At 36.0% G+C, this 14,151-nt stretch overlaps 1 protein-coding gene across 3 annotated transcripts in view; it reads left to right on the top strand.

The window, feature by feature from the left end:
* SH3GLB1 (SH3 domain containing GRB2 like, endophilin B1) overlaps positions 1–14,151 on the top strand; it is a 49,835-nt gene that overhangs the window by 19,762 nt on the left and 15,922 nt on the right. Inside the window, exons 6-9 of one of the 3 annotated variants that reach the window (XM_070786180.1) lie at positions 3,835–3,921; positions 5,751–5,774; positions 13,453–13,542; positions 13,914–14,014. In XM_070786180.1, coding sequence (XP_070642281.1) covers positions 3,835–3,921; positions 5,751–5,774; positions 13,453–13,542; positions 13,914–14,014 — 302 coding nt within the window. The remainder of the gene's footprint in view (positions 1–3,834; positions 3,922–5,750; positions 5,775–13,452; positions 13,543–13,913; positions 14,015–14,151) is intronic. The other 2 variants (XM_070786181.1, XM_070786182.1) reach the window with 2 other exon arrangements.

The following is a 14,151-nucleotide window of genomic DNA, read 5'->3' as shown; positions in this document are numbered from 1 at the left end:
ACTTTTCAGGACTTAATACATTAAATCAGTGACAATAATCATATTAAGAGATGTCAGTATTCTTACTTTAGCAATCCACTTATTGCTAAAAAAAATAAAAATTATAAGAGCTTCTAAAAAGCTGTGTCATATTTTGCAGATAACCTCAATGGTAATGGAAAATAAGTCTTTTGGAGATAGATTTATTTGAAAGAGAAAAATAGATAGTAATTAAGATGAGAATGAGTCAAGTTTGAGAATGCTTATGTGTACCTTAAAAATTAGATATGACTGCCTTTCCACATGTGATTCAAACTGACTAAAGGAATTGTCACCAAGAATAGTTCCAAAAACATTCAGACGGTGGCAGCATGGACTCCCAGGTGGCTGATTTGAAGGAGAGGAATCCCATTTAGATAAATAAGTTCTGGTATATTTTTTATAAAACCAACTTCTGAGTGGTCTTTTAGGATTGAATGGATATATGATAAATAAAGTAGTTCAGTGATTTTATATATATATGTGAAGATATATAAGTAGATATATATGTAAAACTTTCTTTAAAGATTTTATTTATAAAGCCTCTAATTTAATATAGCTTAAGTCTCTTCCAAAGTTCAGAGAGATTAATCAGACTTGAATTAGAGCACAGTATAAACAAGTTTGAATTTATTAGATGAAGCTAACAAGTTCATTCTTAACAAGCAAAGGGATATGTTTTGTTAAGAGACGTGACATTCCCACCGCCTTCTGTTCCCAACTCACTACCACTACTGTCATCAAGAGTCACTGCCTTAGGAGCATATTACCAAGGTGCTGGTGGAAGTCTGTTGTGGCTCTCTTATTGTGGAAAAGACTTGGTTTAGAGTGAAATTTAAAACTAGTGACTTGGTGTTGGAGAATGATATCTTACGAGATTTACCCCAGCAGTTTGTATGAGCAGAATAAATTATTTTCTTCTAGACAGTTGCCCTTTAAAGATTCTTAATTAGCTACTGCTGGAGAATTATCTTTGACAAGACATTGATTTCAAAATCACTGGCTAGTTCACCTCAGAATTACAGGACCTCATCATAAAGAATAGCCTAACTTCCCTGAACAAGCTTTTTGCAGATCAGAACTTTAAATACCAGAGATGGCAAGAGACTCTAAAATAGGATATTAATCTCTAAAGTTGCTAATAATAAACTTAGTAAAATATGAATTGGTTTTTAAGATACTAATTTCATAATCAGAAAAAACATTAAATAAGGATTTTTGGGAATTAAATGTTTGAACAGAATATCTTTATTTGAAATGCCTTTATGTGCCTAGTGATGATGGAAAAACTATTGTCAAATGTCAGCACAAAACTTTCTTTAACAAGCACCATTACAAGATAACAGTAGTCTACTTTTTACTTGGAAAAGTTCCAGAAAATCATTGTTTCAACAGTACACAAGGTCCTATGACTACTCTAAATTATTTTACCACTGTTAGTAAAATTTATATTTCCTCTTGATATAACCAGAAAAGATGTTGATAATATCTCTCTGCATTGTATTGTTGAGAAAAAAATTTTTTCGGAGAATTTACATTTAAAAATAAGATTATACAAATGACTTTTTCAACAATTTCATTTGTACACAGCTTTTCTAGAATTTATATAATACATGAAACAAAATTTAACTGTAGCTAAATATTAAAAATATTAGTCTAGACAAAAATTCCTATTTCCTGATTTTAGTTGTATTCTTTCCCTCTAGATAACCAACTTGCTTTTCTTCAAACTTTATTAGCAGTAAGTCTGAAATACTTTGGAAAGGAAAAGTCCTCTTAGTTTGTTATCACATAAAGCCTTGAGGCATGCCTGTATTTTGTGATCTATTTTTTTCCTTTCACTGTATTTCTCTTCCCTTTACTTGAAGAATAGAGAAAAAAATGAAACCACTAGGAGTTTGTTTTGCCTTTTTTTTTTTACTTTTCCTTTGACACATTTCATGCTTCCTAGTTGGTGGCTGGGGCAGTTACTCTAACCTTAGACTTTCTTTGATTTTACTTCCTTGTATAAATTTCCTCAGATTGTTTTGTGACCAGTTTCTCTGTAAGTAAGGTTTGAGACCTGTGAATATCAGCACTATTTAAAAAATTTGTTTCCCAGTTTCTTGTGACCTATTTTTAAATTCTAGATTTACTTAATGCTAATTTTGTGCAAGTTGCTTTGCTGAGAAGGAGTTAGTATATAAACGCTGCAAAATCTCTGCTGCCCTCAGTTTTACAATCTAGCATAGTAGATTGAATTTTTTGGTGATTTAGCCTTATTAGTAAAATATTTACACCTGTATTCAATATTGTGACCTTACTAACCTATTTTATTAGTTAATATGTTGAAGAATGGTAAAGCAATATCAAAGACATTTCTCAAAAATACACCAATGAGCAGAAAAGAGAAAACCTCCCTGAATATTTTACAGTGAAAACAAGTACAGCTTTGAAAATAGTATAAAGAGGAGCAAAAACAAATAACTTCTGCGTCTAAGTTATAAGGCACTGACATTACTAACCTAATCTTAGTCTGTATAAGCTTTTTAAAAAATCATTTTAGAGTATCGTTAATGGAAAGAAAAAAATCATCTGGTTTCAAAGCTCTCTGATATTGAGAGGTTTAGACGTCTGTCTGCTACTTTCGGGTATCCAAACATGATGGAAAATACATTATCACTAACATAATATAGCAAATATGTCCCTCTGTCCATCTAACCATTTCCACAGCAGTCTAGTTCACTTCATTCGCTTAGTCGTGTCCAACTCTTTGCAACCCCATGGACCGCAGCACACCAGGCTTCCCTGTCCATCACCAACTCCCAGAGCTTGCTCAGACTCATGACCATCAAGTCGGTGATGCCATCCAACCATCTTATCCTCTCTCGTCCCCTTCTCCTCCCTCCTTCAACCTTTCCCAGCATCAGGGTCTTTTCCAATGAGTCAGTTCTTCACATCAGGTGACTAAAGTAGTGGAGCTTCAGCTTTAGCATCAGTCCTTCCCATGAACATTCAGGGCTGATTCCTTTAGCTAAGATTGACTGGTTTGATCTCCTTGAAGTCTAAGGACTCTCAAGAGTCTTCTCCAACACCACAGTTGAAAAGCATGAATTCCACAATTTCTACAGAAGTCTGTGCCTTTAATCTAAAAACCAAGTGAATTTATAGAACCATCATATAATCTTAATTTTAATGTACACATATTAGAATTTAAAGTTTTAAAAATACAAGGATTGACTTGCCTTTCGTATTTCTTCAGGGTATGCCAAGACCTGGCTGAGGCTGATTGAAAGAGAACGTGGTTGAAGGCATCATACACTAATAAAATAGGAATGATCTTTGAATAGGGAAATTGTGGGCAGACAGAAGGACTTTCATAGGTGAAAATTTGATAAAACTTTAGGTGATTGTGGCAGTTTTTAAAGTAATGCATCTTCCCCAAATAATTCCAATTTAAAATCAAGCATCAGCCATGTTTTTTTTATCTTTGAAGACTTGAATCTTTTGAAAAAAATTGAATAAGTATCATAATATGAAAGTATGTGTTCTAATTGCCAAATCCAGCTATACCAAATTCAGATTTTAGAGTCTGAATTTATACATAAATATATAGTGCCTTTTATTACACAATAAAAGATGTTAATTTTATGTTAATTGACATAGATATTAAAAGATATTAATTGACAAAACAAAATTTACTTAGTTGGATTTTTTTTTTAAGTAGAAGACCATCTTATCAGCTCTTAATACTTGTTTGTATGTTGTGCAGAAGTAACTTGTTTCACTTTGTTCACTGGTGTAATGTGTTCTTTGTCTCTTACCTATGCACTTAAGCAACTAAACTCAGCACGCCTTGAAGGAGATAACATTATGGTAAATTTCTCTTACATGCTCAACCTCCTGCATGTAAAATGGCTGAAGGTTTGTTGGCCTACTGTGTTTTCTACATCTTGAATAAAGTGCCTTCTCTTGCTATTATCTACATGTAAAAGTCTAAAGTAGTTGAAGCTGTGCATTCATTAGTCTAACAAAAAATACAGAGAATGCTAGCTGAAGTAATACTGGAACTTGAAGAACAGAAATTATGTGTTCTAGTTGACAAATTCAGCTACACCAAATTCAGATTCTCGAGTCTGAATTTATACATAAATATATATTGCCTTTTATATACAATAAAAGATGTTAATTTTTTATGTTGACTGACAGATATTCAAAGATATTAATTGACAAAGAAAATTAACAAAATTTACTTGACTTAGAGAAAAGTATAAGGTATACAAATTTACTTTGCTTCACAGTACCTTCAGTGTTTACTTTAATTTTCACCCAAACTCAACACAGAATTAATTTCTTCTTTGTAATTGCAGGCCAAAACAAACCCTAGTAGTTTATGTATTTCTGTAGTGTTGAGGACTGTGCAAGCAAGCTCAGTCACTTCAGTTGTGTCTAACTCTCTGTGACACCATGGACTGTAGCCTGCTGTCCATGGGATTCTCCAGGCAAGAGCACTGGAGTGGTGGGTTGCCATTTCCTCCTCCAGGGGATCTTTCTGACCCAGGGATCAAACACATGTCTCCTGCAGATCCTGCATTGCAGGAAGATTCTTAACTGCTGAGCCATGTGTTAATTCACTTAGGAGAGTTGCTGAATAGTGATAGCTTTGAATTAGTAATGAGAATTATTCTATAGTATCCTGTATATTTTATTGAGCTTGATTTGAGGAAATTTTTGAGATGTTAAGCATATTTAATTTTTTAGCAAGATAGAAATTAGTAAAATCTAAACATTGTCCCCAAACTCATAAATGTTAGCCAGTAAAGATTTATAGGTACAGTGTTTGTCATAATACTCCTGACTGTATTACTGCCATAGAAGTAGATGGAATCCACTGTTAAGTAGTAAATAATTGGCAGTTTTTATTTGTTAAATCAGTTGACTACTTTTATTTCATGAGCACTGTACTAAAAGGAGGGGGGAAAACGTGTAATAGAAAAGATTATTATACAGAATATGTAAAATGCATTTGTTTTTTAAACTACTCCAATTATTGAAGCCCTGGCTAAATTAGGGCTTTCCTTAGATAGCAAGAGAATGCATTCATTTATTTCCATTGTCCTATTTATATGTAGATAAATGAGAAGTATGAGACTGTTTCACTCATTGGTACTTTAGTATATAAGTCATTTTAAACATTTTAAATCCTGCTGAACAGTTATCAAGACTTTGTTTCATTTATTAGGCATTTGTTTTACTACTTGTGTCACCTACTTATAAGATATGTTTAACTCTGGTAACTTTAAGTTCATCATATCTCAAGTTTATTTTGCCTCCCCTCATGGCTCTATCAACATTTTGTGTCCATTTATCCTTGCTTTATTTTAACTTCCTAAAATTGCAGAATTTTGAACCTAAGTGAGAAATTAGAAATCATATACTCTAAATGTCTCATTTTACTGATGAGAATACTAGAACTGAGAGGTGTTAAATATTCCCAGTTTTGGAAACCTGTTATTAATTTAGAATTAGTATAAGACTCAAACATCAGTACTATTAAACATAGAAGGCATACTTTCACAGTATATTAAGCTTTATTGATTTAACTATTACTGTTTAATCTGTTAATGTGACTCTGGAAAAAGTATGCCACGTGAATTAAAATATTTACATTTTTCTATACTAAGCTGTAGAAAATGTTAAATTCCAACTTTCTTTCATGCTCTATATTTTTCTCAATTTTTAATGCTGGCTAGATTTGGGCAGAGGAAGTGACAAAAGTAAGTAAATTATTAAACTACAGAATTATGAAACAAGAGTTTAAATGTCATTCTTTCAGTAAATCTATATTGGGCAACAACTATGGGGCCAATCACAGTCTTTGTTAGTATTGTCTTATAAAATCTGAAAATTATTATGGAAAGCTCAGATCTGTTTGGCCGGAGCAGTATAACAGTGCTTCAGAGATGTTGTTTGTATACACACTCTGATAAATATGAGGAGTCTGTTATATTAAGTGTAATCCTTACAGTGCCTTGCCAGAAGACAGTTCGTAAATACTTGGTTTATTCATATGATAATTTTGTGAATTATAGTTAACACTATGTCTGTATCTTAAGAGAAGTGAATATATCATGTCACACAAATGAATTTTCAAGGTAACTGAAGCTTGTTTTCTCCAGCTCCAAAGCTAATTTTTCTGTCATTCTAGTTGAAAATATTCATAAAAAATTAAATACAGGTTAAAATATATTTAACTTTGCTTACAGTTAGGCTTATTATTATGAACATGCTTTATGTACTGTGCAACAATTGTATTCTTTGTTTTTGAAGTATGTTGTCTCCTCCCTCATTGTCATACTGTCACTTTTAAAAGTGACACTGTCTGTCCCTCAGTGTCAAACAGTGTGACACTGTCATACTGTCCATATTACCATTACTGCCCATCTCTCTACTTCTGCTACCATTTCTAATCTCTTGGTTAGGAAAGCAAATAAGCTAGTTTAAGGAATAAAATTATGACTCGTGCAGATTTATTTCAGGTGCTATTTGAGGTCTTCAGAAGCATTTTTCATTTACTTCTCATGTTTAGAATCTGACCTTGAGATGAGGACAGTCCTGGGGATAGAGCCCGGGTGTTAATTGGACCTCTGACTATTTAATAGTTTTATAAACTTAAACTTATTTTCTGACTTTATAGGATTGCTGACTATGCAGTCTTGTTTCAGGCATAGGTTATGGAGCATGACTTGGAAATCCAGTGTGGAATTCTTGACTAATGCCCATGCTCTCACTCCCTTTCATGGAATCCATTCATCAGCTTAGTTATGGTTACACCCTGGCCTCTCACCTCTTCCTGAACCTCTAGCATGAAAAGAGGACAGAATAACGTGGAAGAGAAAGTAGTTTGGTCAAGAAAGGGTCTCTTCCACTTTGATTAGCATACAGGTACATCAAAAAATTTTTACGGATTTGATCTTGCAGTCTCTACAAATTTGGGAAATGGCTGATATAATATCAAGAAATTCATGAAACAAATATTTACATTATTATGCTCGTATATGTTTAAAAAGTTTAAAATAACATCAAAATGAATTTCCAAAAATATTATCATTCTCACTTCTGTCATTTTTATAATTTAAAAATGTATAATTTTAAAACTTCATATTTCTGGAATATATTAAGGTTTAAGCCCCTAGAAAAAGTACATAATACTAACCAGGATTTCATAGCAAATGCCTTAGAAGCTTGACCAGAATTTCTGGCTTAAAATAATTAACCCAGTCCTGATATAAAAAACCAACACATTCTTGGCCCTATTTCCAATTTATATCCTAAAAGAACTCTCTTTACTTCTCTCACCCAAGCTATGCTTTAGATCAGTTAGTCCAGTAACAGTAATTCTAAGCAGTAGAAGATCTTTTCCGTAGAACTCTATCCTAATTATAAAATTAAGTTGGAGAATGAGATCCTCCGGAGGACAGAATAAAAACTCTCAACTCATTGTCTTTGTCTAAACCCTTTTTCTGTGTCTTTTAATATGGATTATTTTCTTCCTAAGTAAATTGTTTGTGCTGAACCTAATTTCACTTACCTCAGCCTCTCCAATTAATTATTATAATCAATTAACATTTGTCAGAAGTAGAGATGGTTTGGGACATTAGACTGTTTGCAGCTACCCTAAACATACACTTGTTCAAGCAACTTGTTCAAGAAACACGATTTGTTTCCTTCCTGTCATTTACCTTTTCTAAAATATAAAGTGTAGATTGTACAGAAGAATGACTTCCTAGGCTTTATAACATGGTGCTTTATTCACAAATAATTATATTTTGTTAAAACATAGACTGATTCTTTGTCCTTACTAAGATCATTTCATATTTTTTATTCAGTAGTTTTTAGCTTTAAAACATCATTTCCATTTCAGACTCAAGCTTCCTAATCACTTTTAATCTACTACCTAGCTTACTTACTTACACCTTGTACAGAAACATTACCATTGAGTAGACTTTCCTGCCATTTCTACTAAAGGCTGTCAGATTGTACTTTCACAGTCAAACCTATGTGGAATAAGCCTCATTTATTTCTGAAGTACATTTATTTTTTTGTTTGCTTTGAATCTATATGTCAAAACCTCTCAACCAAGTAGAAAAGTAAATGGTGCAAATGTAACACTGAAGTAATTGGTTTTCCTTAACACTTCTTTTAGGAAGAACATTGACTTTTTTATTCCCCTGTGACATTTTTCTGCTACATACTGGAAGCTTATTACTTCAGCCCTGTTATCAGAGTACCGTGTATTCTGGTTTTGGTCAAGTAAATTTAATTTTAACTCAACTTACTGAATACTTCAAGCTTATTTCCATAAGTCTCCTCTAGTGGTCAAGTCTTAGTCCTCTCTGCCATGTCTTTTGGCAATGGGATAAGAATGATTGCAGCAACTGATATCTCTTTTGCAGCTACCTCCTTGTTGACTGGGTTAAATATTGCCACCAAAGAGGGTAAAGGAGAGGGTGTGAAAGGGAAAGAATTCGCACCTTGTTTTTATCCTTACTACAGTCTTGGAAAATACTGTAATTATTTGGTTAGGGGGGGTAAGCAATTTATCCTGGAGAGGTAGTAGAAAATATTATAATGATATTATCACCAGTGCTAATTCCCCATGGGGAATAAGCTAACTATTTTGAATGATCTATAAGATTTTATTTTTTCCTCTTCACTCTCATTACCGACCAACTCTGACTAAAGATTTGTGAGGATATTTTTTTACCAGTACTTACTGTTTTTAGATTTTATTTTTTTTAAGTGACTTGTTTTGTCCCAGCACTAAACCAATCAGTTCAGTTCAGTCGCTCAGTCGTGTCTGACTTTTTGTGACCCCATGAATTGCAGCACGCCAGGCCTCCCTGTCCATCACAATCTCCCGGAGTTCACTCAGACTCACATCCATCCAGTCAGTGATGCTATCCAGCCATCTCATCCTCTGTCATCCCCTTCTCCTCCTGCCCCCAATCGCTCACAGCATCAGAGTCTTTTCCAATGAGTCAGCTCTTCACATGAGGTGGCCAAAGTACTGGAGTTTCAGCCTCAGCATCATTCCTTCCAAAGAACACCCAGGACTGATCTCCTCTAGAAAGGACTGGTTGGATCTCCTTGCAGTCCAAGGGACTCTCAAGAGTCTTCTCCAACACCACAGTCCAAAAGCATCAATTCTTCGGCGCTCAGCCTTCTTCACAGTCCAACTTTTGCATCCATACATGACTACTGGAAAAACCATAGCCTTGACTAGATGGACCTTTGTTGGCAATATAATGTCTCTGCTTTTGAATATGCTATCTAGGTTGGTCATAACTTTTCTTCCAAGGAGTAAGCGTCTTTTCATGGCTGCAGCACCATCTGCAGTGTTTTGGAGCCCAAAAAATAAAGTCTGACACTGTTTCCACTATTTCCCCGTCTATTTCCCATGAAGTCATGGGACCAGATGCCATAATCTTCATTTTCTGAATGTTGAGCTTTAAGCCAACTTTTTCACTCTCCTCTTTCACTTTAATCAGGAGGCTTTTTAGTTCCTCCTCACTTTCTGACATAAGGGTGGTGTCATCTGCATATCTGAGGTTATTGATATTTCTCCCGGCAATCTTGATTCCAGCTTGTGCTTCTTCCAGCCCAGCGTTTCTCATGATGTACTCTGCATAGAAGTTAAATAAGCAGGGTGACAATATACAGCCTTGACGTCCTCCTTTTCCTATTTGGAACCAGTCTGTTGTTCCATGTCCAGTTCTAACTGTTGCTTCCTGACCTGCATATAGGTTTCTCAAGAGGCAGATCAGGTGGTCTGGTATTCCCATCTCTTTCAGAATTTTCCACAGTTTATTGTGATCCACACAGTCAAAGGCTTTGGCATAGTCAGTAAAGCAGAAATAGATGTTTTTCTGGAACTCTCTTGCTTTTTCTATGATCCATCGGATGTTGGCAATTTGATCTCTGGTTCCTCTGCCTTTTCTAAAACCAGCTTGAACATCTGGAAGTTCACGGTTCAAGTACTGCTGAAGCCTGGCTTGGAGAATTTTGAGCATTACTTTACTAGCGTGTGAGATGAGTGCAATTGTGCGGTAGTTTAAGCATTCTTTGGCATTGCCTTTCTTTGGGATTGGAATGAAAACTGACCTTTTCCAGTCCTGTGGCCACTGCTGAGTTTTCCAAATTTGCTGGCATATTGAGTGTAGCACTTTCACAGCATCATCTTCCAGGATTTGAAAGAGCTCAACTGGACTTCCATCACCTCCACTAGCTTTGTTCGTAGTAATACTTTCTAAGGCCCACTTGACTTCACATTCCAGAATGTCTGGCTCTAGGTGAGTGATCATACCATCGTGATTATCTTGGTCGTGAAGATCTTTTTTGTACAGTTCTTCTGTGTTTTCTTGCCACCTCTTCTTAATATCTTCTGCTTCTGTTAGGTCCATACCATTTCTGTCCTTTATCGAGCCCATCTTTGCATGAAATGTTCCCTCGGTATCTCTAATTTTCTTGAAGAGATCTCTAGTCTTTCCCATTCTGTTGTTTTCCTCTATTTCTTTGCATTGATTGCTGAGGAAGGCTTTCTTATCTCTTCTTGCTGTTCTTTGGAACTCTGCATTCAGATGCTTATATCTTTTCTTTTCTCCTTTGCTTTTCGCTTCTCTTTTCACAGCTATTTGTAAGGCCTCCTCAGACAGCCATTTTGCTTTTTTGCATTTCTTTTCCATGGGGATGGTCTTGATCCTGTCTCCTGTACAGTGTCACAAACCTCATTCCATAGTTCATCAGGCACTCTATCTATCAGATGTAGTCCCTGAAATCTATTTCTCACTTCCACTGTATAATCATAAGGGATTTGATTTAGGTGATAACCTGAATGGTCTAGTGGTTTTCCCTACTTTCTTCAATTTAAGTCTGAATTTGGCCATAAGGAGTTCATGATCTGAGCCACAGTCAGCTCCCAGTCTTGTTTTTGCTGACTGTATAGAGCTTCTCCATCTTTGGCTGCAAAGAATATAACCAATCTGATTTTGGTGTTGACCATCTGGTGATGTCCATGTGTAGAGTCATCTCTTGTGTTGTTGGAAGAGGGTGTTTGCTATGACCAGTGCGTTCTCTTGGCAAAATTCTATTAGCCTTTTCCCTGCTTCATTCCATATTCCAAGGCCAAATTTGTCTGTTATTCCAGGTGTTTGACTTCCTACTTTTGCATTCCAGTCCCCTATAATGAAAAGGACATCTTTTGGGGGTGTTAGTTCTAAAAGGTCTTGTAGGTCTTCATAGAACCGTTCAACTTCAGCTTATTCAGTGTTACTGATTGGGGCATAGACTTGGATTACTGTGATACTGAATGGTTTGCCTTGGAAACAAACAGAGATCATTCTGTCGTTTTTGAGATTGCATCCAAGTACTGCATTTTGGACTCTTTTGTTGACCATGATGGCCACTCCATTTCCTCTAAGGGATTCCTGCCCGCAGTAGTAGATATACTGGTCATCTGAGTTAAATTCACCCATTCCAGTCCATTTCTGTTTGCTGATTCCTAGAATGTCGATGTTCACTCTTGCCATCTCCTGTTTGACCACATCCAATTTGCCTTGATTCATGGACCTAACATTCCAGGTTCCTATGCAATATTGCTCTTTACAGCATCGGGCCTTGCTTCTATCACCAGTTACATCCACAACTGGGTATTGTTTTTGCTTTGGCTCCATCCCTTCATTCTTTCTGGAGTTATTTCTCCACTGATCTCCAGTAGCATATTGGGCACCTACTGACTTGGGGAGTTCCTCTTTCAGTATCCTATCATGTTGCCTTTTCATACTGTTCATGGGGTTCTCAAGGCAAGAATACTGAAATGGTTTGCCATTCCCTTCTCAAGTGGACCACATTCTGTCAGACGTCTCCACCATGACCTGCCCATCTTGGGTGGTCGCACAGGGCATGGCTTAGTTTCATTGAGTTAGACAAGGCTGTGGTCCTAGTGTGATTAGATTGACTATTTTCCTGTGATTATGGTTTCAGTGTGTCTGCCCTCTGATGCCCTCTTGGAACACCTACCGTCTTACTTGGGTTTCTCTTTCTTGGTGGCTCAGACGGTAAAGTGTCTGTCTACAGTGCAGGAGACCCAGGTTCAATCCCTGGGTCGGGAAGATCCCCTGGAGAAGGAAATGGCAATCCACTCCAGTACTATTGCCTGGAAAATCCCATGGACAGAGGAGCCTGGTAGGCTACAGTCCATGGGGTCACAAAGAGTCGGACACAACTGAGCAACTGAGCAACTTCACTTTCACTTTCAAACCTATATTGGATAGTTAAAGCTGGTAATGGTGTGCTGTTGTACACATCTCTTTCTAGCTCTGAGGTCACTGACTTCATCTTGGTAGCTTGATATCAACTGTGGTGGAAGTATTTCTACCATTGAAACTCAGCACATTAGAGAATTTCCCCTCCCTCCCTGTCGCTTCCCACGCACCCCCCTCCCCCAGTAAAAAGCCAGTTACTAGCACACCATTAATTAAAGGTCACTCATAAGTTGCAAAAAAATCCTAGCATATCTTATAGATAGTATTTCTGCTTAAAACATATTTTATGCAAAGTTTGGAAAGAAAACTGTAAAAGACATTTATGTGGGACAAAGAATCCTTTGAAGGAACTTTAGAACTATGTCCCTAGAATCAAGTATATGCTTGATAACAAAAGAATTTAAAATCCTCGCTTCATTCTAAAGTTTTTTCATTTGAGAATGAAACCTATATTTCAAAGTAAAGTAACTATAGTAATAACTGAGAATTTTTTGAAATATTTTATACATGTAAACTCGGAGAAGGCAATGGCACCCCACTCCGGTACTCTTGCCTGGAAAATCCCATGGACGGAGGAGCCTGGTGGGCTGCAGTCCATGGGGTCATGACTGAGCGACTTTACTTTCACTTTTCACTTTCATGCATTGGAGAAGGAAATGGCAACCCACTCCAGTGTTCTTGCCTGGAGAATCCCAGGGATGGCGGAGCCTGGTAGGCTGCTGTCTATGGCGTTGCACAGAGTCGGACACGACTGACACGACTTAGCAGCAGCAGCAGCATACATGTAAACTGGTAATCGTAAGGTTTCATAAAACATTAAAATTTACCAAAGTTTATACTAGAAAATATATTGACTGTCCCATAGTTTTCCTAGGCTTTTATGTTTATGTCATTAACCTTTGACATTGATTCTTTTGAGTTAAGTACCAGTAAGGAAGGATTCAGTTCTATCTAGATTAAGTAATATAGAAGAAATAAGGTCTAGAAACCAGGTACCAGTTTAGGTACAAAGTAGAATCAGGGAATTGCCAGACTTTGAGGTTTGTTTGGGGAATTTTTAACTGTCTAAATGGATGTGCATAGCATGGACTAAGTCCTCTAATGAGATTCTAAAACTGTGTTACAATTTAAGTCTGAACAGGAATTAAGAATAACTCAAAGTGAATTTGATCGTCAGGCAGAGATTACCAGACTTCTCCTGGAGGGAATCAGCAGTACACACGTGAGTGTTCATTCCTTGGAAATTCATTTGGAACAGAAGGCTTTGATAGTCTTAGGGAAATTCTTGGAGTAGAAACTGAACTTCCTTTTCAGTCACTTATCAAGATACTTAAATCGTAGCATTTTTCAAGATATATGAAGAAATATTTTAAATTTTTTTTACACCTCATCACCTAGTTTTCTTACCATCAAATCCATTTGTTTTTTGTTTGTTTTATTTTTTTTTTGGCTAAATAGTTTTTTATTATATATTGTAGTAAAATGCTAGATACTGATGATTCACCCTGAGTACAGTATTGTACTTTGTCTCCCCTTAGCATTTGCCACTTGTAGATTATAGAGCTAAGAAGTGACTGTAACTTTCCTTTACAGGCCCATCACCTTCGCTGTCTGAATGACTTTGTAGAAGCCCAGATGACTTACTACGCACAATGTTACCAGTACATGTTAGACCTTCAAAAACAACTGGGAAGGTGGTAATTTCCTTTTCATACATGAAACTGCTGATAAGAGAGGAAATTTGGATTTTTTTTTTCATTTGAACTAATAATAGAGGTGAAAATAGTATTAAAGGCTTTTATTAGCTTACTTAAAATCAGATTTTATTTTT

The sequence above is a fragment of the Bos indicus genome, chromosome 3 (assembly GCF_029378745.1).
Source record: "Bos indicus isolate NIAB-ARS_2022 breed Sahiwal x Tharparkar chromosome 3, NIAB-ARS_B.indTharparkar_mat_pri_1.0, whole genome shotgun sequence".
NCBI classification, from domain to species: Eukaryota; Metazoa; Chordata; class Mammalia; order Artiodactyla; family Bovidae; genus Bos; species Bos indicus.
Note: the sequence above shows the minus strand (reverse complement) of the source record. Positions and strands in the feature narration are given on the sequence as shown.